The 27,040-nt window shown below is 47.1% G+C and overlaps 1 protein-coding gene across 4 annotated transcripts in view; it reads right to left on the minus strand.

Annotated features, from left to right (window-relative positions):
- The window catches only part of LOC109878488 (microtubule-associated tumor suppressor 1 homolog), a 79,243-nt gene extending 54,643 nt beyond the window's left edge, over nt 1–24,600 (minus strand). For 2 of the 4 annotated variants that reach the window (XR_004207885.1, XM_031817217.1), the window contains exons 1-3: nt 24,145–24,476; nt 2,474–4,427; nt 993–1,227 (exon numbers count right to left, since the gene is read on the minus strand). Coding sequence is in view for 3 of the 4 variants with exons in the window: in XM_031817217.1 (XP_031673077.1) it covers nt 993–1,227; nt 2,474–4,075 (1,837 nt within the window). In the remaining variant the exon portion in view is untranslated. Of the gene's footprint in view, nt 1–992; nt 1,228–2,473; nt 4,428–7,597; nt 7,788–24,144; nt 24,477–24,535 lie in introns of those variants that run through there. The other 2 variants (XM_031817219.1, XM_031817218.1) reach the window with 2 other exon arrangements.
- Between the last annotated feature and the right edge of the window lie 2,440 nt (nt 24,601–27,040).

Raw genomic sequence — 27,040 nt, forward strand, 5'->3', positions numbered from 1 at the left:
AATCAAATCATAGACTTAATTATAATATAATAAACACACAGAAATACGAGCCTTTGGTCATTAATATGGTCAAATCCGGAAACTATCATTTCGAAAACAAAAAGTTTATTCTTTCAGTGAAATACGGGACCAGTCTAAATATTGCTGTTACATTGCACAACCTTCAATGTTATGTCATAATTATGTACAATTCTGGCAAATTAATTACGGTCTTTGTTAGGAATAAATGGTCTTCACACAGTTCGAAATGAGACAGGCGGCCCCAAACTGCTGCATATACCCTGACTCTGCTTGCACAGAACGCAAGAGAAGTGTCAATTTCCCTAGTTAATATTGTCTGCTAACATTAATTTCTTTTAACTAAATATGCAGTAATCGGCGTCCAAAAATGACAATTACCGATTGTTATGAAACCTTGAAATCAGCCATGCCGATTAATCAGTCAACCTCTAATTCTAACCCTAACACTAATTCTAACCTAAACCCCATAGAAATAGCATTTGACCTTGTGGGGACCAACAAAATATCCGCAGTTAGTCAAATTTTTGTTTGTTTACTATTCTTGTGGGAACTTCTGGTTAAACACGTCCACACACACAATCTCTCTGTTGCACCATGTGTTTGTTTCTGTCTGATCGTCTTGTTCTGATCTGTATTGATTGTGTGTGTGTGTGTGTGTGTATGGAGCGTGTATGGAGCGTGCGTGTGTGTGATGCGTACGAGTGTGTGTCTTGTTTACCCAAACCAGTGTGTGTTTAAGTGCCCTCATCTCTGCAGCAGCAGCAGGAAATGAGCAGGCTGACACTGCAGAGCTGAGAATGCCTTTCACATTCCACTACACCTCACACACACACATTCACTCACACGCGCTCACACACACACACACATTCTCTCACACACAGTTTCAAGTCTCTACACACACAGCAATGTCTTTTCTACACTTTATCAAGTTGCTGACACACAGAAAGATGTGTGTGTGTGTGTGTAGTCACCAGCTGTCTGACTTGGTCGTCCTCTCGGTGGAGACACACTCCCAGTGGTCTGGCCGTCCTTCCCCGTCGTAGGAGGAGCGGGAGGGGGCAGCCTGGAGCCAAAACTCCCTCCTACTGGAGCTGGAGAGGTGGGAGACAGGGAGGGTCCCCCGGTGTTGCTCGCTCCCCCGGCCCCCCTGCCCTTGACCTGGGGCAGCTGTCTGACCGATGAGGGCCCCAGCTTGGAGGAGACCTTCTGCAGAAAGAGCTGTCGTTTAGTTACCGCGTCCCAGCCCATGGGGCCCAGCTCAGAGCTGCGCACCGAGACCATGGTGTTGGCCATTCCAGAGTCGTAGGCAGAAATGTGGAAGTAGAAGCACACAGGCAGGAGGAGTGAGAAGGAGGGGGAGGAGAGAGAGAGAGAGCGAGAGAGGAAATAGGAGTAGGCTGGAACTCTGAGGTAAAAAAGTTGCTATTGTACTACATTCCCTCTGGGATTCACTGCTGGGACCAGTTTCTCTCCCTCTTTATTCCCTCCCTCTTTATTTCCTCCCCCTCTTTCCTCCCCCCCTTTCCTCCCCCCTTTCGTCTTCTGTAAACACAGGGCACATATGGAGTGAGTTTGCAGGCGAGTTTTCAAAGAAAAGACTTGACTACTATAAACGTTCAGACTATTCTTACGCTATTCAGAACAGTTTGACAAATGGCTTTTGCCTTCATATGAGAAGTGTCTGAGAAACAAATCTGTTCTGAGGACTGTTTCAAACTGAGAATAGAATGTGGCGGAACATTCAACAACCGACGTGTCACACACACCCGCAGATGTCAAGACATTCCACACAAAAAATGATTTGACTCATGCTGTCATTCAACAGAACCCCAACACTGATTGGGGTTCAATGTTCAGCATTATACTGCAGTGAATGATACAGTTGACATTTAAACCCAAAGCCCTCCTTTAGCCATGGATTACTGAAGCCTGACTAACAACATAGTTAAATCATGTGATGACATGCTCACAGACAGACTTGCCTGAGGAACGACTCAATCACGCCACTCACAAACACAGGAAGAGTTGAAACCTGTCAATGGATTTAAAGGCTAAATACCAACAACAAACCACTGCCACACCCTCACCTAAAACCACTGCTCCCACCATTTAGAGATGTATAGAACAAGCCCAAGGCTGGTTACATGCGTCATATCATCCTGATAAAGTACAGTATGTTCCTGGTGACTGGAAATCTCCGTCAGTTCACTAACAGCCCCTGTTGTGGATACTAAAAATACATCTTTCCTAACTTCTTGAGGAAATCACTGATCTGGCCAAGTTGAATTGGGTGAGGGCAGTCTGGTGTGTGGTGTTATATCATGTGACATGCAGATCAGTGATTCTTTCAAGGAAGAGAGGGAGGAACGAAGGAAAGATTTGACCAAACTATTCAAACAGGGCCGTAATAGAATAAACCCCCCCCCACACACACACACAGTGGGCTACTTACTGTGCCATTGCTTCTCATTTGTTCTACAGGTGTCTCACCCCCTGCTCCCTCTGTAGTGTCATCTGTAGTGCACACTCCTGTAGTGCACACTCCTGTAGTACCCTCTTGTCCATTTAGGAGACCCTCTTCAGGCGTCCAACGGTGCCCATCCACAGCCAACTCTGAACCCAGAGAGCTGCTGGAGGTGGAGCGAATGCCATTGACTAAAGTGCCCTTCCTCCTCTTCTCAGATTGGTTAGAGACTCTGGGCTCTGTGTTTTGATTGGGTCTGGGTTTGGGGCTCGGCTTCAGCGAAGCTACTTTAGTTTGACCCAAAGACGACCTTTGCCTTTTGACTCCGTCTGGGGCTTTCTTTTCATTGGCCGGAGCAGTTTTTCCCTGCGTCTGATTGGCTGTTCTGGTTGTAGAGGCGGGCCTGGACATGACCTTAGACTTGACGTTCTTCAGGTCGGGTTTGGGGAACCTCTTGATGTCGGTCCTACCAGGTTTGGATGTCGTGGTGACTGCTGTCTTGGCGATGGCGGCGTTCGGTTTGACCCGAGTTGCACACGGGTGTTCCTTGGTCTTTCGGAAGGCGGGGCTCGCACCTTTGGACCCTTTGTTTGGAAACTGGGGAACGGTAAAGGGGGACACTGCCAAATCCACACCCTTGGAGACTTGTACTGAGGTGGAGTTCTGGGAGACTACAGTGAAGCCTTCTGAATCTGGAGACACTGTAGTCTCACTGAGAAGAACCTCTAGTGCCACAATAGGCTTGGTGTCCACTGCCTCCACCATGGGGAGAACATCCAGAGTGCAGGCTTCCTCGGGCAGATCCACCCCAACCTGAAGTGCCTCTCTATCGGGCAGATCCGGTGAGCTGCTAGCCTCGGTCTGGAGGTTCTGGAGTTCCATGGTGATGGTCCCAGCATGAGGACTCGTCCTCCCCTCAAGGCCCTTACAGAGGTCAGGCAATGGGGCGGAGAGTGGAGCCTGGATGGGAGCCGTGGTGGAGGGGGTGGCCGTGTACGAGTCCTCCAGGATGGACACCCCGCTGCTGGGGAGCCGCTCCGAGTCGATCAGGCTGATTCTCCTCATCACCATGTCCGAGCTCACCGACAGGAAAAACCCTTCCTCATCATCTTCAACATCACCCTCATCACCTGGGATCTCCGTGGCCGCCGAGTCCGGGGAAGAGTCCCTTCTCCCACCGCTGTTGCTCGCCACACTGCTAACGTTGTCATGGAGATCGCCTTGGCTACCGTTGCTATGCTCCCGTATCCCAGCAATGCTCATGGCGAGGGTCAGGTTGTCGTTCCAGGAGTCCTCATCAGCGTCCAGGTAGACGGACACAGAGTTGTCGTTGGATTCAGAGATCTCAGTCTGAGGCAGTTCCCCAGCTGCTGAGATAGCGGCCATTTTGATTTGGGTCGACATCACGCATTCCATGTCGACGTCCAGGCTGCTCAGACTCTGCAGGGAGTCTGGGGAGGAAGAGGAGGAGGAAGAGGAGACAGGGAAAGCATTGCCATTTTGGTCGCCGGTGCAGAGGAGGGGGAGCCTCATTCCGGAGCTATTCATGCCTCCGACGGGGACGCGTTCCCCGGGCTGAGACACACTCATCTCTGGTCTCCGGGAGTGCGTGGGGAAAGCTGATGTCGCTAACTGCTAAAGACCTCAAAACAAGGTCATACCACGGAGAACTCCATGCTTACAACTGTTTACCTATGTGGGCAGACGTCTACTGAGCAAGGTGTTTCATTGATTAAAGCTGACTCAGATCAGCGCAATACCAGTGATAAGTAGTCAGCAGTCCCTATAGGCCTAGGAGTCACTGAGAGGTAGATATTGAAGTGCACTTTTGGACAAGTGAGGAAGTGAGGAGTGGTCCCATTCTAAGGCCTCTTCAACTGACCCTTTAGTTCAGTCACTGGAGTAGAGTCCATACTCTTCAGGGCTCCTCCTCTGCAAACCTCTGGAAAACACAACGACAAGGAAACACAGGCATCAATATCACAGTTATAATGTTGAAAATACTTTATTTGACAGTGTCTACGATATTAACATAACAGTATCATAAAACAGAGACAGAAAGACAGAAACAGAAAGACAGAGAAACAGAGACAGAAAGACAGAGAAACAGAGACAGAAAGGCAGAGAAACAGAAAGACAGAGAAACAGAGACAGAAAGACAGAGAAACAGACAGAAAGACAGAGAAACAGACAGAGACAGCGAGACCTCTGCTGCCCTCTGTTGGTCAACCATAGGAAGTGATTAAACTGGATATTACACCACAAAAAAATGCACCACAACACAAAACATTTCAACAAAAGCACACAGTGTACCAACATAATCTAATTATTTATGATGTGGAAACTCATGTAATGCTTGAATCCCAAATTCAAAAACGTTCTCTCTTGGAAGGATTTTTCAACCAACTGATACCCTGCCGTTCATACAGTAGGTGGCATTACAATACGCAGAAATAAGTCCTAGTTTCCACTAAAAGTAATTAATATGGCGTTAAGAATCTGTTGCCATTTAAACCAATGAGGTCAACCATCTTAGGATGAAATATTGTCCGTAATTAATAAAACTGGCTTTGATACTCATAACCAAGGGAAAATAAAGACACAAGTTGGTCTCTGTAGTATTGAAAAGCTACAAACAATAGCTCTGTTGAAGTTTAAGCAATGTTAGAAAGGCCATAGACCTACAGTAGAGTGCATCCGTAGAGTGCATCCCAATGGCACCCTATTCCCCTTTTAGTGCACTACTTTTGAGCAGGCCCCATAGGGCTCTGGTCAAAGGTAGTGGTGTAGGGGAGTGTTTCCCTACTCCAGAGAGAGAGAGAGAGAGAAAGAGAGAGAGAGATCCAGAGAGAGAGATCCAGAGAGAGAGAAGAAAGAGAGAGAGAAGAAAGAGAGAGAGAAGAGAGAGAGAGAAGAAAGAGAGAGAAGAAAGAGAGAGAAGAGAGAAGAGAGAAGAAAGAGAGAGAAGAAAGAGAGAGAGAAGAGAGAAGAGAGAAGAAAGAGAGAGAAGAAAGAGAGAGAGAAGAGAGAAGAAAGAGAGAGAAGAAAGAGAGAGAGAAGAGAGAAGAGAGAAGAGAGAGAGAGAGAGAGAGAGAGAGAGAGAGAGAGAGAGAGAGAGAGAGAGAGAGAGAGAGAGAGAGAGAGAGAGAGAGAGAGAGAGAGAGAGAGAGAGAGAGAGAGAGAGAGAGAGAGAGAGAGAGAGACCTCCATTTACCTAGCAGTCCTCTGGGAACACGATGCGGGACCTTGGTCTAAACGAGGAACAAACTGCAGCTCCATATCCAAAAACTAAGATAGATAGCTTGTGGTATACAGGCTCAAAGACTCCCACCTGCCTGTCAGTGTGTGTGTGTGTTAATCTGGGTCAGAGTGAGAAAGAGACGGGCTATAATAAGGATCAGTTTAATTTTCATATCCAGGACAGTGCTTCACCAATGAATGGCCCAGTGACAATAGAAAGCCTATAGAGACTATGAGGCTCACTACTACACCTAGACAACAGTGAGAGTAACCGATAGTACTGCCTTACCTAGCGTGTTCTCGATAAAACTCTACACCTATTCACTCCAACAACAACCTACTGCACTCTCAAAAATCATCAACCAACCCAATACTTGTCAGGTTGTCATGGTAAGTGATAAGTAGTTCTTAAAGCTGCAATATGTAAAACTTTTTGGGCGGCATGGCCAAATTCACATAGAAATGCAATTTATAGATTGGTCATTCGCATCAAAGTCTAAGAAGCGGTAGATGTGTTCTATGTGCGCTATGTCTATGCTTCCCGGATTTAAATTTAGTCTTTTACTTCTGTACACTAGTTTCAAAACAGCTGATAATACAATATTATTGGTTATAGAAAATATATTTCACAGCAGTTTAGATGGTACAAAGACTCTACATTACACTTAATTTATTTGTCACATAAATTGAAATTAGGCAAATTTGGGAATTTTAGCAACCAGGAAATGGTGGAGCGATTTCTGCATAGCGCATCTTTAACCGACTTGCCTGGATGAATATAGGTTGAATAAATAAGATTCAGGAAGCCATTCAAATGCACAGTGATGGCATTAACCCCTTCATTCAGCAGGCTAATAGGTTATTCTAAAGGCCATCACTTTGATGTCATGCCATCACGGTTAATCTGATGTGTGGGACGCAGGTAGCAGTAAGTGAAGACTGCAGTCACTGCATTGTTAGCTAGTCAGTGATCATGTTTAACCATGCATCCTCTTCTCTCTGCTGTTCTGAGTTGTATTACTGCTGCTGAGGGGACTCTTCCCTCTGCTGTTCTGAGTTGTGTTACTGATGTTGTGGGGACTCTTCTCTCTGCTGTTCTGAGTTGTGTTACTGATGTTGTGGGGACTCTTCTCTCTGCTGTTCTGAGTTGTGTTACTGATGTTGTGGGGACTCTTCCCTCTGCTGTTCTGAGTTGTGTTACTGATGTTGTGGGGACTCTTCTCTCTGCTGTTCTGAGTTGTGTTACTGATGTTGTTGGGACTCATCCCCGTGCCATGGAGTGTGACCCCGTATCATTGCTAATGCACGAGTTAGGGCTGGGCGGGCGACTGCAGACCTGAGTGTGTGTGTATCACACTGGCCTTATCAAACATGCATTAGCCCTCTGCAGTTGTGGGAACGCTAGCTGACAGGTGAGCTGGTACACCTGAGACAGAGTACTATATAGAGCCACTGCCCTTTGCTATTTACCTCAATACAGAACAGGTCACCTGAGAGGGAGGGAGGTACCACTGTAGCATTGTAGCATTGTACAGCTCTGCCATACAGGGGGTGTTACAGGGCTGTTAGAGCTGAGGTTAAATGTCAAGAGAATTGTGTTTCCTATGACAAGAGTGTTTTGAAGGCTTCATGAATGCTACATTAAGGTTTAGTTTATCGTCAAGGTGTACAACATTGTCAGCTAAGAGCTGATGTGAATAAATAAACAATAATTAAATAAACAAATGAATCATGTGACATGTGTGGAGGGAGGGAGCATCAGTCGGTCACAGCCAGGTAAAAGACTCAGGAGCCTTGGTCAGGGACAGGGTCAGACAGGTCTGGACCCGGAGCAATGATGACTGGTCTCTGTAGCTGGGTAGCTATGCTCACCGTACGTCGACAATTGTCCAAAGTAACCTTGTAGTACTACCGAGCATCTGCGCTCGTCCTCTGTCATCTCAGGTGTCCTCTCTTGGCTCTTGCTATAGGCTTCTCCGCTCAACCTTGAACTCAGAGCATCCAGCTAGCCAGCTGCTAATTAGCTAGCCAGCCAAACCATCCAACTGACTTGTTTGACAGTTTTGAAATGCGGTGGTGGTTTAAGACAATTGTAATTGTATATATATTTTTTTTTACAAAAATGCGATTAAAAAAAACAAAATATTTACGCATGTTTCCCGTTATAAAACAGACCTGTCGTAAAACTGTACAAGCGTTTAAACGAGCATTTAAACTCTGCCTGAATAATGCCCATCATTCACCTTGTTTGGTGACAATGACGGCCTTTATGCTGTATACTTTGGAAGTATTGGAAATAGGCCAAGACATTTGCTGTAGGCCTTCTGACCGTTTCTAAAAACAGAAGAAAAAAATCTACATTATTTTTTACCTGGAAACAGATCGTTTGAAATCAATAAATGTTTTGCATTTACTTTCTCAGACCCTAAATATGCTGCACTGCTCACAAATTCTGAAATATTGGTTTACTCAGATTTTTTTTAAACTACAGTAGGCCTACTTACAGTGGTAGTCTACACACTTCAATGCAAAAGATCAACTGTCTGTTCACCTGTATGTTATAAACCGCGCTCCCATTCAGATGCATGGAGCAAAAATGTTAAATAGAATATCTAATAGGCCCAATTAAATTAGATATGCGCATGGTCATTTGTTGTAAGGCTACTTCATAGTCAGAAATGGTTATGATATATGTATTGTGTTTGTAAATTAAATGCCTAGGCTACTCGCTGAATTTTATGTCACAGTAGGCTATTCAGACGGAGTCGACAAACATCAATGGAAAGGTGAACCGTCTGTTCTAGAACTTCGGATTGGCTTGCATTGGGCAAAATACTTAAACATACCGGTAGCTTTTCTATTTACTACTGTGATGTGAGTCCAATTAAAAGAAACGAATGGTAGCCTATCCTAACTTGTTGTTGGCCTATAGGCTACGTCGCGAGTATTGAAACCATCAGTCAGAAAATATGAGGAATTTATTCTGCAATGGTCATGGAAATGACAGATTTCAAAGTATTTCAGAATGCAAAGATAAAATAAATCGATTCTCTTTCATCTCACTAACAGCCATTAATTGCATCGTTATTATATTTAGCTACCTGTTTTTTGTTATGAATAAGTCTTCGTATATTCATGTACAAGGCTACTTCTGTATATTTATAATACAAAACTTTAACCGCTACAAACTGCGTAAGCGTGGTCTAAAGTTTGCGGGAGGATAAGCACAATCTCACGTCAAGTTCAGTTTTTTATAAATGACTACTTGGTGTATGCATGTTTTGGGCATATTTTGTGCACACACACCATTTATAAATGAGGCCTCTGGGGAGTATGAACTTGAGCAAGCATACTTACTTAACAGACTACCATCCCAACCACACTAAAAGTGCATGGTTAGAGTTGGCACCAGAGTGTGAAAGACCCACCTAGTTCAAGTAGAGTGGCCCGCTTAGAAAGAGACTACAGCCCTCTACAATGTACAATCCTATAGATCCTCACATATCACTGGATCAACTCCATTTAGTAAGAGCGACACCCCCACTCCAATGACATCCATCTCTACACACTGGCCTATACATGATCATTTGAATTAAGGACACAGCGAGTGGCACGTTTGGTCAAAAGGCTTTTGAATGGAGTCCAAGTCCCAAACAGTTCCCTTATTCCCTCTATAGTGCACTACTTTTGACCAGAGTCCTATGGGTAACCCTATGAGTCCCGATCAAAAGTAGTGCACTTAGGGAATAGTGTGCCATGTGGGACTCTGACTGACATTCTGGGCTTCAGTCAGAGCTGCCCTCCCCACATCTAAGAGTTGGTGTCTGTTCATGTTACGCTCTTAGGTCTTTGTCCCCCAGGGGATTATGGGTAACTGTTCACGCCTGGCGATTGTTGGAGGGGGGAGAGAGACCCTGGCACGCTCTAGTGCAGGCCTGTCGAGTACTATAAAGAGAGGGAGGGGATGGAGAGGTGGAGGGGGGAGAGAGACCCTGGCACGCTTTAGTGCAGGCCTGTCGAGTACTATAAAGAGAGGGAGGGGATGGAGAGGTGGAGGGGAAGTTGAGAGATTCAGAGGTTTAAAAAGGCCCCACTGAACTATTAGCCTAGAACTCATAACCTAACGAGGGAAGAAAACTAGAAAGGTACGCAAGCCAACTTTAGATTGAGACAACACGACAGACTTAGCAGAGGTAGCATCAACACGACAGACTTAGCGGAGGTAGCATCAACACGACAGGCTTAGCAGAGGTAGCATCAACACGACAGACTTAGCGGAGGTAGCATCAACACGACAGACTTAGCGGAGGTAGCATCAACATGACAGACTTAGCGGAGGTAGCATCAACATGACAGACTTAGCGGAGGTAGCATCAGCAACAAGCTAAAAGGTCATCTTTAAGTGTCAATAGGAGATTGGGTATCAAAAACAGACTGAGTTGCCGTGCGCACGCACGCACACACACACACTAGATGGACAGTGATGATGTTTGTTAAGGGATTGAGAGTGAGGGTTTTAAAAACTACCCATTAGATCATGTTGGTGCAAGTCTCTCTCTCTCCATCTCGCCCTGGAACAAGGAACTAAGATACCTAGAGAGAGATGAGACTGTGGGTCACACACGGTCTTCCTGCCTGGCTGCTGCAGTGTAATCATGTAAATTTGACACTTTATCCACAACTGGTATTACAGTGGAGCAAGAGTTCACTAACCAGGAAGTAACCTTTAACGTGATTAGTTTAATTTGACTATTGGTCAAATGGCAATAACGGAGTACATTGAAAACCAACTCCAGCACACTTGACGATCTTAATGCTCCACACACAGATTTAATCAATGGCTATACCAACGACTGGTCAATTGACCTCCATCAATAATAGACTATAACACAGGCTAAAGTTACAGTTAAATAATAGACTATAACAAGCCTCCTGAATGGCGCAGTGCTAGCTGTGCCACTAGAGATTCTGGGTTCGAGTCCAGGCTCTGTCGCAGCCGGCCGCGACTGGGAGACCCATGGGGTGGCGCACAATTGGCCCGGCATCGTCCGGGTTAGGGAGGGTTTGGCAGGCAGGGATATCCTTGTCTCATCGCGCACTAGCGACTCCTGTGGCGGGCCGGGCGCAGTGCACGCTGACACGGTCACCAGGTGTACGGTGTTTCCTCCAACACATTGGTGTGGCTGGCTTCCGGGTTGGATGGGCATTGTGTCAAGAAGCAGTGCGGCTTGGTTGGGTTGTGTTTCAGAGGACGCATGGCTCTCGACCTTCGCCTCTCCTGAGCCCGTACGGGAGTTGCAGCGATGAGACAAGACTGCAACTACAACCAGTTGGATACCACGAAATAGGGGAGAAAAAAGGGGTGAAAAATACACAAAAAAATAAAATAGAGTATAACACAGGCTAAAGTTACACAGCATAGGTCCAAATCATATGATACAGCCTACCTCCCAAGGCTCCTGGACAATACGCAATCAGACCAAAACAACAACATCACTTCCTGTTGGAGCCAAGACTCAAACTTTGGCAGTTACTTCAGCATCTAAGCTTAACTATTGCATAACATCCTTTGAAGATCATGGAATGAAAAACAAAATAAAAGAGGTGAAAGTAAATCATTAGTTAACAAATACAGAAAAATATCAAAACCTCTATGAACCTGCCTCTCTCTCGTTATGCCTCTCCACAGACTCAACAGAAAACCTGCCTCTCTCTCGTTATCCCTCTCCACAGACTCAACAGAAAACCTGCCTCTCTCTCGTTATCCCTCTCCACAGACTCAACAGAAAACCTGCCTCTCTCTCGTTATGCCTCTCCACAGACTCCACAGAAAACCTGCCTCTCTCTCGTTATGCCTCTCCACAGACTCAACAGAAAACCTGCCTCTCTCTCGTTATCCCTCTCCACAGACTCAACAGAAAACCTGCCTCTCTCTCGTTATGCCTCTCCACAGACTCAACAGAAAACCTGCCTCTCTCTCGTTATGCCTCTCCACAGACTCCACAGAAAACCTGCCTCTCTCTCGTTATGCCTCTCCACAGACTCCACAGAAAACCTGCCTCTCTCTCGTTATGCCTCTCCACAGACTCAACAGAAAACCTGCCTCTCTCTCGTTATCCCTCTCCACAGACTCAACAGAAAACCTGCCTCTCTCTCGTTATGCCTCTCCACAGACTCAACAGAAAACCTGCCTCTCTCTCGTTATGCCTCTCCACAGACTCCACAGAAAACCTGCCTCTCTCTCGTTATGCCTCTCCACAGACTCAACAGAAAACCTGCCTCTCTCTCGTTATCCCTCTCCACAGACTCAACAGAAAACCTGCCTCTCTCTCGTTATGCCTCTCCACAGACTCAACAGAAAACCTGCCTCTCTCTCGTTATCCCTCTCCACAGACTCAACAGAAAACCTGCCTCTCTCTCGTTATCCCTCTCCACAGACTCAACAGAAAACCTGCCTCTCTCTCGTTATCCCTCTCCACAGACTCAACAGAAAACCTGCCTCTCTCTCTCTCGTTATGCCTCTCCACAGACTCAACAGAAAACCTGCCTCTCTCTCGTTATGCCTCTCCACAGACTCAACAGAAAACCTGCCTCTCTCTCGTTATGCCTCTCCACAGACTCAACAGAAAACCTGCCTCTCTCTCGTTATGCCTCTCCACAGACTCAACAGAAAACCTGCCTCTCTCTCTCTCGTTATGCCTCTCCACAGACTCAACAGAAAACCTGCCTCTCTCTCTCTCGTTATGCCTCTCCACAGACTCAACAGAAAACCTGCCTCTCTCTCGTTATGCCTCTCCACAGACTCAACAGAAAACCTGCCTCTCTCTCGTTATGCCTCTCCACAGACTCAACAGAAAACCTGCCTCTCTCTCGTTATCCCTCTCCACAGACTCAACAGAAAACCTGCCTCTCTCTCGTTATCCCTCTCCACAGACTCAACAGAAAACCTGCCTCTCTCTCTCTCGTTATGCCTCTCCACAGACTCAACAGAAAACCTGCCTCTCTCTCGTTATGCCTCTCCACAGACTCAACAGAAAACCTGCCTCTCTCTCGTTATGCCTCTCCACAGACTCAACAGAAAACCTGCCTCTCTCTCGTTATGCCTCTCCACAGACTCAACAGAAAACCTGCCTCTCTCTCTCTCGTTATGCCTCTCCACAGACTCAACAGAAAACCTGCCTCTCTCTCTCTCGTTATGCCTCTCCACAGACTCAACAGAAAACCTGCCTCTCTCTCGTTATGCCTCTCCACAGACTCAACAGAAAACCTGCCTCTCTCTCGTTATGCCTCTCCACAGACTCAACAGAAAACCTGCCTCTCTCTCGTTATCCCTCTCCACAGACTCAACAGAAAACCTGCCTCTCTCTCGTTATGCCTCTCCACAGACTCAACAGAAAACCTGCCTCTCTCTCGTTATGCCTCTCCACAGACTCAACAGAAAACCTGCCTCTCTCTCGTTATGCCTCTCCACAGACTCAACAGAAAACCTGCCTCTCTCTCGTTATCCCTCTCCACAGACTCAACAGAAAACCTGCCTCTCTCTCGTTATGCCTCTCCACAGACTCAACAGAAAACCTGCCTCTCTCTCGTTATGCCTCTCCACAGACTCCACAGAAAACCTGCCTCTCTCTCGTTATGCCTCTCCACAGACTCAACAGAAAACCTGCCTCTCTCTCGTTATCCCTCTCCACAGACTCAACAGAAAACCTGCCTCTCTCTCTCTCGTTATGCCTCTCCACAGACTCAACAGAAAACCTGCCTCTCTCTCGTTATCCCTCTCCACAGACTCCACAGAAAACCTGCCTCTCTCTCTCTCTCGTTATGCCTCTCCACAGACTCAACAGAAAACCTGCCTCTCTCTCGTTATGCCTCTCCACAGACTCAACAGAAAACCTGCCTCTCTCTCTCGTTATGCCTCTCCACAGACTCAACAGAAAACCTGCCTCTCTCTCGTTATCCCTCTCCACAGACTCCACAGAAAACCTGCCTCTCTCTCGTTATGCCTCTCCACAGACTCAACAGAAAACCTGCCTCTCTCTCGTTATGCCTCTCCACAGACTCAACAGAAAACCTGCCTCTCTCTCGTTATCCCTCTCCACAGACTCAACAGAAAACCTGCCTCTCTCTCGTTATGCCTCTCCACAGACTCAACAGAAAACCTGCCTCTCTCTCTCTCGTTATCCCTCTCCACAGACTCAACAGAAAACCTGCCTCTCTCTCGTTATGCCTCTCCACAGACTCAACAGAAAACCTGCCTCTCTCTCGTTATGCCTCTCCACAGACTCAACAGAAAACCTGCCTCTCTCTCGTTATGCCTCTCCACAGACTCCACAGAAAACCTGCCTCTCTCTCGTTATGCCTCTCCACAGACTCAACAGAAAACCTGCCTCTCTCTCGTTATGCCTCTCCACAGACTCAACAGAAAACCTGCCTCTCTCTCGTTATCCCTCTCCACAGACTCAACAGAAAACCTGCCTCTCTCTCGTTATGCCTCTCCACAGACTCAACAGAAAACCTGCCTCTCTCTCGTTATCCCTCTCCACAGACTCAACAGAAAACCTGCCTCTCTCTCGTTATGCCTCTCCACAGACTCAACAGAAAACCTGCCTCTCTCTCGTTATGCCTCTCCACAGACTCAACAGAAAACCTGCCTCTCTCTCGTTATGCCTCTCCACAGACTCAACAGAAAACCTGCCTCTCTCTCGTTATGCCTCTCCACAGACTCAACAGAAAACCTGCCTCTCTCTCGTTATGCCTCTCCACAGACTCAACAGAAAACCTGCCTCTCTCTCGTTATCCCTCTCCACAGACTCAACAGAAAACCTGCCTCTCTCTCGTTATGCCTCTCCACAGACTCAACAGAAAACCTGCCTCTCTCTCGTTATGCCTCTCCACAGACTCAACAGAAAACCTGCCTCTCTCTCGTTATGCCTCTCCACAGACTCAACAGAAAACCTGCCTCTCTCTCGTTATGCCTCTCCACAGACTCAACAGAAAACCTGCCTCTCTCTCGTTATGCCTCTCCACAGACTCAACAGAAAACCTGCCTCTCTCTCGTTATGCCTCTCCACAGACTCAACAGAAAACCTGCCTCTCTCTCGTTATGCCTCTCCACAGACTCAACAGAAAACCTGCCTCTCTCTCGTTATGCCTCTCCACAGACTCAACAGAAAACCTGCCTCTCTCTCGTTATCCCTCTCCACAGACTCAACAGAAAACCTGCCTCTCTCTCGTTATCCCTCTCCACAGACTCAACAGAAAACCTGCCTCTCTCTCGTTATCCCTCTCCACAGACTCAACAGAAAACCTGCCTCTCTCTCGTTATGCCTCTCCACAGACTCAACAGAAAACCTGCCTCTCTCTCGTTATGCCTCTCCACAGACTCAACAGAAAACCTGCCTCTCTCTCTCTCGTTATCCCTCTCCACAGACTCAACAGAAAACCTGCCTCTCTCTCGTTATGCCTCTCCACAGACTCAACAGAAAACCTGCCTCTCTCTCGTTATGCCTCTCCACAGACTCAACAGAAAACCTGCCTCTCTCTCTCTCGTTATCCCTCTCCACAGACTCAACAGAAAACCTGCCTCTCTCTCGTTATGCCTCTCCACAGACTCCACAGAAAACCTGCCTCTCTCTCGTTATGCCTCTCCACAGACTCAACAGAAAACCTGCCTCTCTCTCGTTATGCCTCTCCACAGACTCAACAGAAAACCTGCCTCTCTCTCGTTATCCCTCTCCACAGACTCAACAGAAAACCTGCCTCTCTCTCGTTATGCCTCTCTACAGACTCAACAGAAAACCTGCCTCTCTCTCGTTATCCCTCTCCACAGACTCAACAGAAAACCTGCCTCTCTCTCGTTATGCCTCTCCACAGACTCAACAGAAAACCTGCCTCTCTCTCGTTATGCCTCTCCACAGACTCAACAGAAAACCTGCCTCTCTCTCGTTATGCCTCTCCACAGACTCAACAGAAAACCTGCCTCTCTCTCGTTATGCCTCTCCACAGACTCAACAGAAAACCTGCCTCTCTCTCGTTATGCCTCTCCACAGACTCAACAGAAAACCTGCCTCTCTCTCGTTATCCCTCTCCACAGACTCAACAGAAAACCTGCCTCTCTCTCGTTATGCCTCTCCACAGACTCAACAGAAAACCTGCCTCTCTCTCGTTATGCCTCTCCACAGACTCAACAGAAAACCTGCCTCTCTCTCGTTATGCCTCTCCACAGACTCAACAGAAAACCTGCCTCTCTCTCGTTATGCCTCTCCACAGACTCAACAGAAAACCTGCCTCTCTCTCGTTATGCCTCTCCACAGACTCAACAGAAAACCTGCCTCTCTCTCGTTATGCCTCTCCACAGACTCAACAGAAAACCTGCCTCTCTCTCGTTATGCCTCTCCACAGACTCAACAGAAAACCTGCCTCTCTCTCGTTATGCCTCTCCACAGACTCAACAGAAAACCTGCCTCTCTCTCGTTATCCCTCTCCACAGACTCAACAGAAAACCTGCCTCTCTCTCGTTATCCCTCTCCACAGACTCAACAGAAAACCTGCCTCTCTCTCGTTATCCCTCTCCACAGACTCAACAGAAAACCTGCCTCTCTCTCGTTATGCCTCTCCACAGACTCAACAGAAAACCTGCCTCTCTCTCGTTATGCCTCTCCACAGACTCAACAGAAAACCTGCCTCTCTCTCTCTCGTTATCCCTCTCCACAGACTCAACAGAAAACCTGCCTCTCTCTCGTTATGCCTCTCCACAGACTCAACAGAAAACCTGCCTCTCTCTCGTTATGCCTCTCCACAGACTCAACAGAAAACCTGCCTCTCTCTCTCTCGTTATCCCTCTCCACAGACTCAACAGAAAACCTGCCTCTCTCTCGTTATGCCTCTCCACAGACTCAACAGAAAACCTGCCTCTCTCTCGTTATGCCTCTCCACAGACTCAACAGAAAACCTGCCTCTCTCTCGTTATGCCTCTCCACAGACTCAACAGAAAACCTGCCTCTCTCTCGTTATGCCTCTCCACAGACTCAACAGAAAACCTGCCTCTCTCTCGTTATGCCTCTCCACAGACTCAACAGAAAACCTGCCTCTCTCTCGTTATGCCTCTCCACAGACTCAACAGAAAACCTGCCTCTCTCTCGTTATGCCTCTCCACAGACTCAACAGAAAACCTGCCTCTCTCTCGTTATGCCTCTCCACAGACTCAACAGAAAACCTGCCTCTCTCTCGTTATCCCTCTCCACAGACTCAACAGAAAACCTGCCTCTCTCTCGTTATCCCTCTCCACAGACTCAACAGAAAACCTGCCTCTCTCTCGTTATCCCTCTCCACAGACTCAACAGAAAACCTGCCTCTCTCTCTCTCGTTATGCCTCTCCACAGACTCAACAGAAAACCTGCCTCTCTCTCTCTCGTTATGCCTCTCCACAGACTCAACAGAAAACCTGCCTCTCTCTCTCTCGTTATGCCTCTCCACAGACTCAACAGAAAACCTGCCTCTCTCTCTCTCGTTATCCCTCTCCACAGACTCAACAGAAAACCTGCCTCTCTCTCGTTATGCCTCTCCACAGACTCAACAGAAAACCTGCCTCTCTCTCGTTATCCCTCTCCACAGACTCAACAGAAAACCTGCCTCTCTCTCGTTATGCCTCTCCACAGACTCAACAGAAAACCTGCCTCTCTCTCGTTATCCCTCTCCACAGACTCAACAGAAAACCTGCCTCTCTCTCTCTCTCGTTATGCCTCTCCACAGACTCAACAGAAAACCTGCCTCTCTCTCGTTATGCCTCTCCACAGACTCAACAGAAAACCTGCCTCTCTCTCGTTATGCCTCTCCACAGACTCAACAGAAAACCTGCCTCTCTCTCGTTATGCCTCTCCACAGACTCAACAGAAAACCTGCCTCTCTCTCTCTCGTTATGCCTCTCCACAGACTCAACAGAAAACCTGCCTCTCTCTCTCTCGTTATGCCTCTCCACAGACTCAACAGAAAACCTGCCTCTCTCTCGTTATGCCTCTCCACAGACTCAACAGAAAACCTGCCTCTCTCTCGTTATGCCTCTCCACAGACTCAACAGAAAACCTGCCTCTCTCTCGTTATGCCTCTCCACAGACTCAACAGAAAACCTGCCTCTCTCTCTCTCGTTATGCCTCTCCACAGACTCAACAGAAAACCTGCCTCTCTCTCTCTCGTTATGCCTCTCCACAGACTCAACAGAAAACCTGCCTCTCTCTCGTTATGCCTCTCCACAGACTCAACAGAAAACCTGCCTCTCTCTCGTTATGCCTCTCCACAGACTCAACAGAAAACCTGCCTCTCTCTCTCTCTCGTTATGCCTCTCCACAGACTCAACAGAAAACCTGCCTCTCTCTCGTTATGCCTCTCCACAGACTCAACAGAAAACCTGCCTCTCTCTCTCTCTCGTTATGCCTCTCCACAGACTCAACAGAAAACCTGCCTCTCTCTCTCTCTCGTTATGCCTCTCCACAGACTCAACAGAAAACCTGCCTCTCTCTCTCTCGTTATGCCTCTCCACAGACTCAACAGAAAACCTGCCTCTCTCTCGTTATGCCTCTCCACAGACTCAACAGAAAACCTGCCTCTCTCTCTCTCGTTATGCCTCTCCACAGACTCAACAGAAAACCTGCCTCTCTCTCGTTATCCCTCTCCACAGACTCAACAGAAAACCTGCCTCTCTCTCGTTATCCCTCTCCACAGACTCAACAGAAAACCTGCCTCTCTCTCGTTATCCCTCTCCACAGACTCAACAGAAAACCTGCCTCTCTCTCGTTATCCCTCTCCACAGACTCAACAGAAAACCTGCCTCTCTCTCTCTCTCGTTATGCCTCTCCACAGACTCAACAGAAAACCTGCCTCTCTCTCGTTATGCCTCTCCACAGACTCAACAGAAAACCTGCCTCTCTCTCGTTATGCCTCTCCACAGACTCAACAGAAAACCTGCCTCTCTCTCGTTATGCCTCTCCACAGACTCAACAGAAAACCTGCCTCTCTCTCGTTATGCCTCTCCACAGACTCAACAGAAAACCTGCCTCTCTCTCGTTATGCCTCTCCACAGACTCAACAGAAAACCTGCCTCTCTCTCTCTCGTTATGCCTCTCCACAGACTCAACAGAAAACCTGCCTCTCTCTCTCTCGTTATGCCTCTCCACAGACTCAACAGAAAACCTGCCTCTCTCTCTCTCGTTATGCCTCTCCACAGACTCAACAGAAAACCTGCCTCTCTCTCGTTATCCCTCTCCACAGACTCAACAGAAAACCTGCCTCTCTCTCGTTATCCCTCTCCACAGACTCAACAGAAAACCTGCCTCTCTCTCGTTATCCCTCTCCACAGACTCAACAGAAAACCTGCCTCTCTCTCGTTATCCCTCTCCACAGACTCAACAGAAAACCTGCCTCTCTCTCTCTCTCGTTATGCCTCTCCACAGACTCAACAGAAAACCTGCCTCTCTCTCGTTATCCCTCTCCACAGACTCAACAGAAAACCTGCCTCTCTCTCTCTCGTTATCCCTCTCCACAGACTCAACAGAAAACCTGCCTCTCGCTCTCTCGTTATGCCTCTCCACAGACTCAACAGAAAACCTGCCTCTCTCTCGTTATCCCTCTCCACAGACTCAACAGAAAACCTGCCTCTCTCTCTCTCGTTATCCCTCTCCGCAGACTCAACAGAAAACCTGCCTCTCTCTCTCTCGTTATGCCTCTCCACAGACTCAACAGAAAACCTGCCTCTCTCTCTCTCGTTATGCCTCTCCACAGACTCAACAGAAAACCTGCCTCTCTCTCTCTCGTTATCCCTCTCCACAGACTCAACAGAAAACCTGCCTCTCTCTCGTTATGCCTCTCCACAGACTCAACAGAAAACCTGCCTCTCTCTCTCTCTCTCTCTCTCTCGTTATGCCTCTCCACAGACTCAACAGAAAACCTGCCTCTCTCTCTCTCGTTATCCCTCTCCACAGACTCAACAGAAAACCTGCCTCTCTCTCTCGTTATGCCTCTCCACAGAAAACCTGCCTCTCTCTCGTTATCCCTCTCCACAGACTCAACAGAAAACCTGCCTCTCTCTCGTTATCCCTCTCCACAGACTCAACAGAAAACCTGCCTCTCTCTCGTTATCCCTCTCCACAGACTCAACAGAAAACCTGCCTCTCTCTCGTTATCCCTCTCCACAGACTCAACAGAAAACCTGCCTCTCTCTCTCTCTCGTTATGCCTCTCCACAGACTCAACAGAAAACCTGCCTCTCTCTCGTTATGCCTCTCCACAGACTCAACAGAAAACCTGCCTCTCTCTCGTTATGCCTCTCCACAGACTCAACAGAAAACCTGCCTCTCTCTCGTTATGCCTCTCCACAGACTCAACAGAAAACCTGCCTCTCTCTCGTTATGCCTCTCAACAGACTCAACAGAAAACCTGCCTCTCTCTCGTTATGCCTCTCCACAGACTCAACAGAAAACCTGCCTCTCTCTCTCTCGTTATGCCTCTCCACAGACTCAACAGAAAACCTGCCTCTCTCTCTCTCGTTATGCCTCTCCACAGACTCAACAGAAAACCTGCCTCTCTCTCTCTCGTTATGCCTCTCCACAGACTCAACAGAAAACCTGCCTCTCTCTCGTTATCCCTCTCCACAGACTCAACAGAAAACCTGCCTCTCTCTCGTTATCCCTCTCCACAGACTCAACAGAAAACCTGCCTCTCTCTCGTTATCCCTCTCCACAGACTCAACAGAAAACCTGCCTCTCTCTCTCTCTCGTTATGCCTCTCCACAGACTCAACAGAAAACCTGCCTCTCGCTCTCTCGTTATGCCTCTCCACAGACTCAACAGAAAACCTGCCTCTCTCTCGTTATCCCTCTCCACAGACTCAACAGAAAACCTGCCTCTCTCTCTCTCGTTATCCCTCTCCACAGACTCAACAGAAAACCTGCCTCTCTCTCGTTATGCCTCTCCACAGACTCAACAGAAAACCTGCCTCTCTCTCTCTCTCTCTCTCTCTCTCGTTATGCCTCTCCACAGACTCAACAGAAAACCTGCCTCTCTCTCTCTCGTTATCCCTCTCCACAGACTCAACAGAAAACCTGCCTCTCTCTCTCGTTATGCCTCTCCACAGAAAACCTGCCTCTCTCTCGATATGCCTCTCCACAGACTCAACAGAAAACCTGCCTCTCTCTCTCTCTCTCTCTCGTTATCCCTCTCCACAGAAAACCTGCCTCTCTCTCGTTATCCCTCTCCACAGAAAACCTGCCTCTCTCTCTCTCGTTATCCCTCTCCACAGACTCAACAGAAAACCTGCCTCTCTCTCTCTCGTTATGCCTCTCCACAGACTCAACAGAAAACCTGCCTCTCTCTCTCTCGTTATCCCTCTCCACAGACTCAACAGAAAACCTGCCTCTCTCTCTCTCATTATGCCTCTCCACAGAAAACCTGCCTCTCTCTCGTTATCCCTCTCCACAGAAAAACTGCCTCTCTCTCTCTCTCTTGTTATGCCTCTCCACAGACTCAACAGAAAACCTGCCTCTCATTCCAGGAAGATTAGTCTAGGTTTCCTCTTTACCAGGTTGGTTGTCATGCACTTGTAAGGCTAAAGACACCTTGCTTTCACCGTCACTGTCACTAATCTGACTGGAGATAAGTACCAGCCCTAAAGCTTGTTCCACAGCGTCCCCACTTGCACTAACCATCAGTGAGTGCAGTCAGTCAGTCAGGGCTTCGGGATACAGCTGTTCCAGACGTGGAGGTTGGGAATGTTCTTTCCCTGCTGGGGGCCGGACCATAAAGTGTTACAACTATCTCTACCTCACCCACTCTCTCCCTCCCTCTTACTCTCACTCTCTTCCTCCCCCCACCCCCTCCCTGGGCTATAATCCCCGTCACACTGGTCAGTTCCAGCCACAGTACGTCCTGTCGGAAGCTACTAAGACTACTAAGCTCCTTTGTATTGGGGTATTCATTCATATTTTAAATTACAACACATGGTCCGTTCTCTGATTTAAACCATTTCATGGATAAGCCATTCATATTTTTCAGCTTAGACTTTCCATAGATGTCAATGTTCCTAGTAAAGGTGCATGGGGACAATCAATAGTTGTCAGCATTTATCTTTCCTGTAGGCTGATTTACGTCAATGTTACCAGACTTCACAACAGTCTTAGAAATCGTTACATATGCTTGGTCACAACACCTGTACTGTCCCATAATTTAAACAAATCAGAAACGGAACAAAAATGACCCAACGTGTTGATTACTTGCCGAGAAGAGACACCCCCCTCTACAGTACAGCAGATCTATCTGAAATACACACCTTCTGCTGTACGACACCACACCATGACTACTGATATCAGACCGTACCTCGAAGCCCTGCATTGACACCCCCCTCTACAGTACAGCAGATCTATCTGAAATACACACCTTCTGCTGTACGACACCACACCATGACTACTGATATCAGACCGTACCTCGAAGCCCTGCATTGACACCCCCCTCTACAGTACAGCAGATCTATCTGAAATACACACCTTATCTTCATAAGAAAACATCTTGGTCAGGCCTTTGGTTTCTGCTGTATGACACCATGACTACTGATATCAGACCGTACCTCGAAGCCCTGCATTGACACCCCCCTCTACAGTACAGCAGATCTATCTGAAATACACACCTTATCTTCATAAGAAAACATCTTGGTCAGGCCTTTGGTTTCTGCTGTATGACACCATGACTACTGATATCAGACCGTACCTCGAAGCCCTGCATTGACACCCCCCTCTACAGTACAGCAGATCTATCTGAAATACACACCTTATCTTCATAAGAAAACATCTTGGTCAGGCCTTTGGTTTCTGCTGTATGACACCATGACTACTGATATCAGACCATACCTCGAAGCCCTGCATTGACACCCCCCTCTGCAGCTCCACTGCCTGCCTGAACTAAAACTCACCCTGAGCTTGTTAATTACTGACATGCCGGTAATCATGTCAATTCATCGTTAATGCGTCTCACAGCTATAGATCTTGCCTGCCCTAGGACTGTGGTAACAATAAAATGATTAGATACTTAAGATTCTATCTACATGGTATCAACAGGCTCTGTCTAATCAGGAAGTCAGACGGCACCAAGGAATGTAGCAGTCAGATACTTCATAATCCTGTGTCTTTAGATTCCCCGGACAGCACCCCGGTCTAGCTGAGAACGCTGTCGGAACAAAAATGGTTGCCATAGGAATGAGCAGTGTGCTTAGTCACTCACAGACCAAGGACGAGACGTTTCAGGAGAATGGTGCCCTAACAGAATACAAACACCGCTGTATCTGTGGGATCGGAAAGAAACAAATGCAACTACAGGCTGTGTGTGTGTGTGAAATCTAACACCGTTTTAAGAGGTAGACAGTATTTGGAGTGTGTGTGTGAATGCGACACTATCTGACTGTTAAGGGGTGTGTGTGTGCACGTCACACTGTTTTCCCCTGGCGACATCATTAACAAGTGTGTTGACCCGGTGTATATGGCCTTGTGCTGTGTAACAGTGACGCGTGTCCCGGCCCCACACACACACAATCAATCTAGTCTCTTAATAACGTCAGAGAGAGGTGCTGGATAGCTGCCAAACCAGATACCTACAGAGCAGATCACTACAGTACAGAGCTCATAGTTAATATATGGACCAGACCACAACTTTATACAATTCACCAAACATGCTGATGGAATCCATGCCCCTAGGCAGGCTGATTAAAAACAACTGACCTGGTCAATCTGTTAAAACAACTGATGCTCAGTCAGTGTGTTAAAACAACTGATGCTCAGTCAGTGTGTTAAAACAACTGATGCTCAGTCAGTGTGTTAAAACAACTGATGCTCAGTCAGTGTGTTAAAACAACTGATGCTCAGTCAGTCTGTTAAAAGCAATTGATAATCAGTCTTATGGTGACATGCTAATTAAGCACATTATTCTTATGTACAAGAGAGTAAATATTAAGTGATAGCTTACTACAGTATAGCTAAATACAATAACAGTACTGGCGTCAGGTAGCCTAGCGGTTAAGAGCATGCCAGTAGCCGAAAGATCCCTAGTTCAAATCCCCAAGATGACTGGGTGAAACATCTGTCGATGTGCCCTTGAGCAAGGCACTGGATAGGAGTGTCTGCTAAATGACTAAAATGTCAAATGTACTGGAACATAGGTAATTATGGAAATGTCAAATTAGCAATAACATACTGACTAACTTGTTTCAGTTAGTAATAACATACTGACCAACTTGTTTCAGTTCAAACATACTATTCAAATACCCAGGCTGAAACATGCCCCAGAGTCAAGGCAAAGTTATCTTTACATGTTATCTACATCCCCTTCACACACACACACACACACAAACTCCATCATACAAAGTACTGCTGCTCCAGCCAGGACTTACCCAGACATCCAGCCCCTCTGTACACTGAGAGAAAACACAGCCAGAATGGTGCTGCTCCTCCTTTTACACACTCCTCCTTTTTCCTGGAACACACTTATCCCTCTCCCTTTAGCGCTACCACACACACGAACACACAAACACACACGCTGCTGCACAGTTAATGTGGTGGGAGAGTTGTCCCCGCTGTGTCCGATACTATCAGTGTTCTACTCAGACTGACGAGGTTCAGAGAGAGAGGGAGAACCACCCCTCCCATTCTGCTCTGAAGCTGGGCAGTACTGCAGTAACTAACCCCAAAGCTTCTCAGAGAAAGAGAGACGGGGACGAGTAGTGTGTGTGTGTGTGTGTGTGTGTGTGTAAGGCAGCCATGGAATGTGTTTTCCCCCCTTACCATGAGCACCTCATGCCAGCAGCAGCTCTCCTCAACTCTCTCCACGACACACACTTACAGTGCGCACCCACACATACACACGCCTCCTCCTAAAGCACACACAGCCAGGCATGTTCAAGGTCTAACTTAGAGTGGGAGGGGAGAGTTCAGTTCTGTTGACACTGTTGGAGAGGAATGCATGCGTGTGTGTGTGTGTGTGTGTGTGAGAGCAGGTAACCTGGTCAGATTGCTGCCCCCCCCCCCCCCAAGTGGGAGGGGACTTTTCCCACCAAGCCAAATCAGAATTTGCTGTTGCTTAGCAGCCAAAGTCTCCCACCCTTATCTGCTGCAGCAGAAAAGTAGCGCCAGGTTCTGGAGGGAAAGGAAAGTACAGCAGACAATTACAATATGACATGCCGATACACAGGGCTGCTGACCAGCTAGTCCCGTGTAAATAGATTATAAGATGTGACATGCCGATACACAGGGCTGCTGACCAGCTAGTCCCGTGTAAATAGATTATAAGATGTGACATGCCGATACACAGGGCTGCTGACCAGCTAGTCCCGTGTAAATAGATTATAAGATGTGACATGCCGATACACAGGGCTGCTGACCAGCTAGTCCCGTGTAAATAGATTATAAGATGTGACATGCCGATACACAGGGCTGCTGACCAGCTAGTCCCGTGTAAATAGATAAGATGTGACATGCCGATACACAGGGCTGCTGACCAGCTAGTCCCGTGTAAATAGATTATAAGATTTGACATGACGATACACAGGGCTGCTGACCAGCTAGTCCCGTGTAAATAGATTATAAGATGTGACATGCCGATACACAGGGCTGCTGACCAGCTAGTCCCTTGTAAATAGATTATAAGATGTGACATACCGATACACAGGGCTGCTGACCAGCTAGTCCCGTGTAAATAGATTATAAGATGTGACATACCGATACACAGGGCTGCTGACCAGCTAGTCCCTAGTAGCTAACGCTACTTAAAAATCAGAGGAATAGTGTAAGACAAGACCAGACCAGACAGACAGAGCTGCAGGCGACATGTCCACTGCCCTAACCAGCGCTGTCAGGCTGAGTGAAACCATCAGAATGCCATGACTTTCTCTCCAAAGAAGACAAGAGACAACTCTGTATTCAGGAAAACATCTCCATGACGACGGACTCACTTGATATCTTCAGAAATGAATTCTTCCATGGTATCTTATGAGAACACACACACACACACTGTTAATGTCCTTGCTGCATATCTGGATCACACCAACATTTCAAATGAAAACAGTCTCTGGGAATTGGATGCCATCGAAATGGCAAATCGATTGCATAACACACACAGAGAACACAAAAGGAAGGAGACAATGTAAATAAGCAGAGCCCACGCGGATTTGTCCGAGCAAAGAGCAACACACACCCAACACTCATTCTTCCCACAGGGAGAAAATGTAGAGACTTTACAAGAAAGGGAGATAGAAAGAGAGAACGAGAGAGGGGGATAACTAGAGGAAGAAAGAGAGATTTTGGGTTCTCCCAATAGGTCTCCTTCACCCTACTGTATCTAACTAAGTCTGGAATGAACAAACACGAGATGTTTGACCAGAGCGAAGTTCGGACATCCTACATCCGCCACACATGTTGCAGCTTAGAACTGAAAATCCTTCCAGAACTTTCCCACTTCAATAAGCACATAGTGGTGGGAAGGGAATTAGCCGACATGTCGTTCAGGGCGAGCAGGCAGCAGCAGCTACAGGCAGCAGCAGCTACAGGCAGCAGCAGCTACAGGCAGCAGCAGCTACAGGCAGCAGCAGCTACAGGCAGCAGCAGCTACAGGCAGCAGCAGCTACAGGCAGCAGCTACAGGCAGCAGCTACAGGCAGCAGCTACAGACCAAGTGGTTTAAATTCACTCACACAAAGATCAATGGATGGAAACGTCTAAGGCCTGAAAACTGTCATATTTATGTGGAGAATGGCATCATCAACCAATCATTCCACGACTTATCTGATTAAATAACAGGTCAATATAGAAAAACATTGCCTCTGAAGCAACTGCTAAAAAACAAACCATAATCACTACTCTCAGATACATTTTCTTCAAGTCCAGGCAGGTTATAGCGGTGTCGAAAATAATCAGATTTATTTTGATTAAATTAAAAAGGATGCTGAAGAATTCAAAGCCAAGCCAGCATTTATTATGTTGAAGCTCAGGTCAAAGTTAAAGGCTATGGAATCAAAAGATCAGAGGGAAAACACACAAGGGGATTAGAGTAACTATACTGTTTAGGCGTATGAAGAAACGTTGAGGTAATGTTTGTTTGGTATGATATGAACGTTGAGGTAATGTTTGTTTGGTATGATATGAACGTTGAGGTAATGTTTGTTTGGTATGATATGAACGTTGAGGTAATGTTTGTTTGGTATGATATGAACGTTGAGGTAATGTTTGTTTGGTATGATATGAACGTTGAGGTAATGTTTGTTTGGTATGATATGAACGTTGAGGAAATGTTTCT

The sequence above is a fragment of the Oncorhynchus kisutch genome, unplaced genomic scaffold (assembly GCF_002021735.2).
Source record: "Oncorhynchus kisutch isolate 150728-3 unplaced genomic scaffold, Okis_V2 scaffold958, whole genome shotgun sequence".
Classification (NCBI taxonomy): Eukaryota; Metazoa; Chordata; class Actinopteri; order Salmoniformes; family Salmonidae; genus Oncorhynchus; species Oncorhynchus kisutch.